Consider the following 6,215-nt stretch of genomic DNA (forward strand, 5'->3'; position numbering starts at 1 on the left):
CTCAGTGGGCTTGGCCTAAAGGAGTTTGGGTGATGGGAACTGACAACTGCCGTCTGGGGAGCATGTCTTGAGACAGGAAGCCACTGGGGGCTTTTTCTTCATGAGGATGCTGCTGGGCATAGCGCCACCAGGAGTTCTGAGATTGACATGATCATCCTGACACACAGTGGGTTTCTCCAGGTTGGGCTGTGGGTTGGGGGAAAGTGGGCTTTGAAAATAGAATGACATATGGGGGACATTGTCAGATGCCAATGCTTGAGTCTGGTCTGATGAGAAAAGCATGGCTGAAACTTCTTCTAGCAGATCTGGTGGGCTCTGGGTGCAGATGGTCCAGGACTTGAGCTGCAGAATCCTGTCATCCCTCCAGTGTGTGCATTGCTCTTGTCTACTTTGGTCCCTGCTTCTGGCCTGTGCTTTAACAGCTGGACTGTTCTGTGGCATATTGTGCACCATGTGGAGGGGATAGTGACTGCTATGATTGTAGGCAGATGAGATGTGATCTTAAGCTTGCCTTTAGGGATGTTTGATGGCATGCTCAGCCCTGCATCTCCAGCCAGAGACGTCTACATCCCTGTGAATGCATTACAGCCACTCCAGTCAAGAAGAAACTCTGGACTCCTTCTACTGTTATTTATCCAGGCACTGTTCCCCAACTGGCCCAGAGAACTAACGGAAGCCTGGATTCACCGTCCCCTTCCTAATATGCAGAATGGCCTGGTTTCCTAAGGACAAGGCAGGTTTTTCAGATTTATACAAACAGACCATGCATATTTGTGGGTATCCAGGTAACAAACCCAGTTTGAAACTCCTTTTGACAGCATAATTCATAGCTCCAGACAGAAATGCTAATGTGAACACAGACACTCCAAGGAACCAGCAATGATGGAAAAGATTAAGAAATGATCCCAAACATAGCTCTCTCTAGAAATCATCCGATTCTCTAACACACCTCATTTTGCAAATGTGAATGTTTTCATGTAAAGAGAAAAGAACCAAAGAGAAAAAGAAAAATGGCAGAGAATCCAGAGACACAAATATTTCAGGCTTGTTAAAAACCAGTAAAGTTTTCTTTCTTAGGAATTTCTTGAAGTCAGTTGTTTGATGCTGATTGTGTGTGATATGTAAGCAAAGGTCTGTGAATCAGAGAATCCCCATGTGCGTCTGCAGGACTGGGTCTCCCTGCCCCTGTTTTAATGAGATCCAGGGCAGCTGCAGCTCCCATTGTGCTGAGTGGCCCGGGCAGGCTGACAGAGCCATTCTTCTCTCCTAGTAATGTGTTTGCTTAAGCATGAACATTAGTGTCAGAAGCGCTTAGTGCAAAGCAACCGTTGAGGGGTGAAGCAGTTATTGCCAAGTCTTTATGTCTGGGAATTTGTTACGTCTGTTCATCTGGGGGTTAAGGTTAGGGTTAGGTAAATCTTGTATTTTCTAATGAAGTTGAAAAGGTGAAAAACATAAACACTATTTATAAAATCATCTTTTTGGGGTGAGTCCAGCTGTGAAAACCCCACTGCCTTGCTCAGGCCATGGCTTCCTGGAAAACCAAACAATAGCCCTTGTTATGTGGGGCATATCCTCTTGCCCTCATCTGCCCTGTCTTCTGAAATGAGTGAAATGAAAGTTATTTTACACCCGACCTTGCACAAAGCTAATGTGCCTAATTAGCGGAAGATGTGCTTTTCTGATGGGAATCTGATTTTAGTCAGTAGTGTCCCATCTTTCACGAGATGAAGACACACCATGGGCAGACTGTGTATTTTTTCTTGTCTTTCTCACAGGAGCAATGAATGTGAACTGAACTGATGACTCTCCTGTCCCTCTTGCCAGTATGGCCAAAGGCATTCATTTCCGAGGCAGCTGGGAGGGCTGAGTTGGGGACAATTAACTGGGCCACAGGGCCTTTGGCTCACAACCTTCCTGCTGGATCCTGAACATGAGGCTTTGGCATAACGATGAGCCACACTAAGACTTCCCTAGTAGGAAACCGTCTTGCTTCATCTTTGTTGATCTTTTGGATAGATAATACCTCGTGTCCTTTCCTCTGCCGTGTCTCTGGTTCAGTGTCCCTGGCATCAATGTGTATAACCAGCTTCCCCTGTAATGGTCCACCCACAGTGGTGTACAACGGGCAAGCAGAGGAGAAAGATCAAGTGCTGGCAATAATGGGGTGATAATTTAAAAACAATAATAAAACTGACTCCTAGTCCGTCTGCTGCTTATTATCAGCAAGTGCTGATGATTTAAACGGTGTCACTGATAAGGCACTCTTCCTTGCAAGCTCTAAACAATTGCTGAAGTTGCAGTTAACTAGTGGATGCAGCCACAGGCATTCCTGTTGAAAGTAAGTTTGAGACAGGTGGGAATCATCCAAGCTCCCTTCAACACATTTTGTGTTTCCAGCTTGTGGGATGTTATACATTCCTGCATGTAAACAGTTTCGAAATGAGCAATAATAACATAGCAATTACCCAGACGAAGAAACAAAATGTGAGTTGTTTCAATCCTGTTTGACCATAAGGAGTGTTTAATTTGTCTCTAAAATTTAAAACAATTAAACAGATTGCAAACTGCATGGTGTCACATTTCTGTTGGTTGCATGTAAATTTTAGTTCATACATGAAATATTTACTGAATTTGAGTATCTTTAAAATTGAAATTTATTCTTTACAAAAATTGTTCATTGTTTAAAAACAGAAGTCCACAAGAGTGAGTGCCTCTTTCCATTTTGTGCCTTACCTACTCCCAGCTGTGCCTTCTACTTGGAAAGCCATAAGAGTTCCTCTGCCTACTCTCTGAGCAGGAACAGCGAGAGCACCGGCAGGTAACCTAAGTGTGACCTACCAAGTACAGCAGAATTCCACCTGGAATTTTGAATCTGGAGCAGGTGACTCAAAGATGCAAGGATGGATATCTTGGAATCATGGGAGTGGTGATGGTGCCAGGAGTGCTATATGTTGTTTGTCAGCAGCAAGCTTTAACCAGACTCTTCCTGTACCATGATTTTGGCTGTAAGTTTGTAACCAAGCCACCTTGGTTTCAGTTTGTCAAGGCTGATTCTCTGGGCTTGACAATGATTATCTGGGCTCCCAGGTATCCTTCTAGTGAATTTCTCTGCTGAAGTTAACCAGAGTCGGTGTCTGTCGTTTGCAGCCAGTAACTTTTACTAGAATTCCTAATTCAGAGGACTACTTTGAGGATGAATTCTGAAGCCCAAGATAATTGTATCACAGACAAATAAAAGCACTAAACATGTAGCACAGCAGCCTTACTGGAAATGTCAAGCATATCTTCTAATTTGTCAAAGCATATCTCATACTAACCTGTCCGTAACCACCATGACCAGATCTTAGTAGATCCAGCAAGACAAAAACCAGAGGATCTCTTTGTTTTGTTTTTGTTTTTGTTTTGAGACAGAGTCTTACTCTGTTGCCCAGGCTGGGGTGTAGTGGTGCGATCTCAGTTCACTGCAGCCTCACTTCCCAGGTTTAAGTGATTCTCCTGCTTCAGCCTCCTGAGTAGCTGAGTCTACAGGCATGCGCCACCACCCCTGGCTAATTTTTGTATTTTTAGTAGAGACGGGGTTTCACCATGTTGGCCAGGCTGGTCTTGAACTCCTGACCTCAGGTGATTTGCCCACCTCAGCCTTCCAAAATGCTGGGATTACAGGCGTGAGCCACTGCAACTGACACTAAAAACCAGAGAATCTCTTTGATTAAAGAGATTTTTCATAGAGTTTATTCTATGTAAACAGGGGCCAAAAACCAATTTAAAAACCTCTAGCAAGAGCTGTTGTTAAGGCAAAAAAAAAATTATAAATAATAGAGCAACAGAAGATAGCTTGTCCACAAACTCTGAAAGCCAATTATAAAATGTCCCATTCAAGTATTTATTTCTGTTAATTGTATACTCTGCTCTGAATACTCTTGAGTCAAAAAAGTGAGAAACTCCTCAGCAATCTGCAGATAAACATTAATTTCATCACATGCCACAGGAATTATTAATGTATAGTGTAAGAATTCAAACTAATTTCCAAAATGATCCCGATTCCATTTTTTTTTTTCTTTTCCTAGACAGGATCTCACTCTAGCCCAGGCTGGAGTGCAGCGGCACAGTCTCAGCTCACTGCAACCTCTGCCTCCTGGGTTCAAGACTTTCCTTCCTTGGCCTCCCGAGTAGCTGGGACTACAGGTGTGTACCACCACACCTGGATAATTTTTAAATTTTTTTGGTAAAGACAGGAGGATTTCACTGTGTTGGCCAGACTGGTCTCAAATTCCTGGCCTCAAGTGATCCACCTGCCTGAGCCTCCCAAAGTGCTGGGATTACAGGCATAAGCCATTGCACTCAGCCTGATTTCATTCTTATTTCCATTGTACCTCTAGCAGATGTCTAGCTTTTATGTTAGGTTCTATGACTTGGAGCCAGCTCTTCAAAATCTCTATGCTGGGGCTTCCTCATACTTCTATTGGGATAATGACTTTATCATGGGAAGATCAAGCTTAGAAGTCTCTGTGTAAAGCACCTTATTATAGTGTCTGACACATACTGCAGCACCTGGGAAATTTTTCCCTCACTTAATCTTCAATAAACACCTACTAAGGACCCAGGACTATTTGAGGCACTGGAAAGCTACTCATATTTTTAGTATATTTGCTGTGTCTTCCTTCTGCTATTCTGCTAAGAGATGATTAGATGGTCTTTCTAAATACCAAGATGAATAGCCACAAGCACTAACTTCTTCAGCCTATCTCCTATCTGCTCTTCCCTCTCACCCCCTCCACACACACACTCACATGCTTACAAACACATGCCCAACCTAATTCAGGGACTCACCTGCAGCGTAGGAAAGGCAGCTTCATCAGTCCCACCAGAACACCTCCTGCTTCTGCAAAGCTGCCTCTGCTATTCTGACACGTCTAGGTCTATTCATTCTGTTGTATGTCCTCATAATAGCATATGTGTTTCCTTTACTGTGCTTACTATTAGGTAATTATACATGTAATCACTATGCAATTACTACTGACTTCCCCCAGTCTCTATCAGGAGGATGGTCCATACTGTCTCTCTCACTTCTGTACCCATAGCACTTGGTATAATGCCTGGTATTCAAAATGCATTGCTTGAATAATTGCAAAACAGCTCTTGAAACCCCATACCATTTATGGGACCTTCTGGGATTTTGGCAGCTCATATTCCCACCACTATGCAAACTGTCTCTAACCCAAACTCTAAAAATGTCATAAGATTTACCCCATACTGTTCCAAGATGGTAAACATACACTGCACGTAGTTAATACGTTTAATTCAGGTATCAATTCGAGGTCCGTAGGGATGGCCTTGATAAGTGGCCAACCCAACTAGATTACTGTTTGACACTTCATTGAACAGGCATTTGTTTAAATATTTTAAAAAATTTTTTAGAAGGGAGGCAAAGGGCTTCATGGGGGTAAACTGACCATTATAATAGAGGTTTGCCTCTCCTTGGTTGTCCGTTGCAGTTCTGCTCTGGTCCCAAACTGGAACATTCCAACCAAGAAAAAGTTCCTATAGTTAATTGGATTCACTACTTTTAGAGGAGAGTTTAGAAACCTTTTTTTTTTTTTTTTTTTTTTTTTTTTTTTAAGACAGAGTCTCACTCTGTTGCCCAGGCTGGAGTACAGTGGCACAATCTCAGTTCACTGCAACCTCCACCTCTCAGGTTCAAGTGATTCCTGCCTCAGGCTCCCTAGTAGCTGGGATTACAGGTGTGTGCCACCACGCCTAGCTAATTTTTGTATTTTTAGTAGAGATGGGGTTTCACCATGTTGGCCAGGCTCTGGTGATCTACCCACCTCGGCCTCCCAAAATGCTGGGATTACGTGCATTAGCGACCATCCCTAGCCAGAAACCGTTTTTTTAAGCATTCCCTTTTCAAGTCTTCTTGCCCCAGCCCAAGTTATTTACTAAATTGTCCTTCTAATCACAAACAATACTCCCTCTGAGAGGGCGCCTGTTGAAAACACTTGTCTCCATCTTCTTACATTTTCAGAGATGTTTCAAGACACATTTTAGGTTGATACCTGATTACATGCCCATCTGGCTCACCTTTAACTTGGCTCTGGGTTGACTGTACCAACTGTTTGGAGTTTATAATAAAGAATGTACATGTTAATTAAATATGGTCATGCCACTTCCAGAAGTCTCAATCCCAGAAAGAAAAAAAAATGCAAAATAAG

At 42.9% G+C, this 6,215-nt stretch overlaps 1 protein-coding gene across 5 annotated transcripts in view; it reads right to left on the minus strand.

Annotated features, from left to right (window-relative positions):
* The window catches only part of LOC144577419 (uncharacterized), a 43,594-nt gene extending 38,728 nt beyond the window's left edge, over positions 1-4,866 (minus strand). For all 5 annotated transcript variants that reach the window (XR_013521247.1, XR_013521246.1, XM_078335066.1 and 2 more), the window contains exon 1: positions 4,834-4,866. Coding sequence is in view for 3 of the 5 variants with exons in the window: in XM_078335066.1 (XP_078191192.1) it covers positions 4,834-4,859 (26 nt within the window). In the remaining 2 variants the exon portion in view is untranslated. The remainder of the gene's footprint in view (positions 1-4,833) is intronic.
* Positions 4,867-6,215: the final 1,349 nt, after the last annotated feature.

The sequence above is a fragment of the Callithrix jacchus genome, chromosome 8 (assembly GCF_049354715.1).
Source record: "Callithrix jacchus isolate 240 chromosome 8, calJac240_pri, whole genome shotgun sequence".
NCBI classification, from domain to species: Eukaryota; Metazoa; Chordata; class Mammalia; order Primates; family Cebidae; genus Callithrix; species Callithrix jacchus.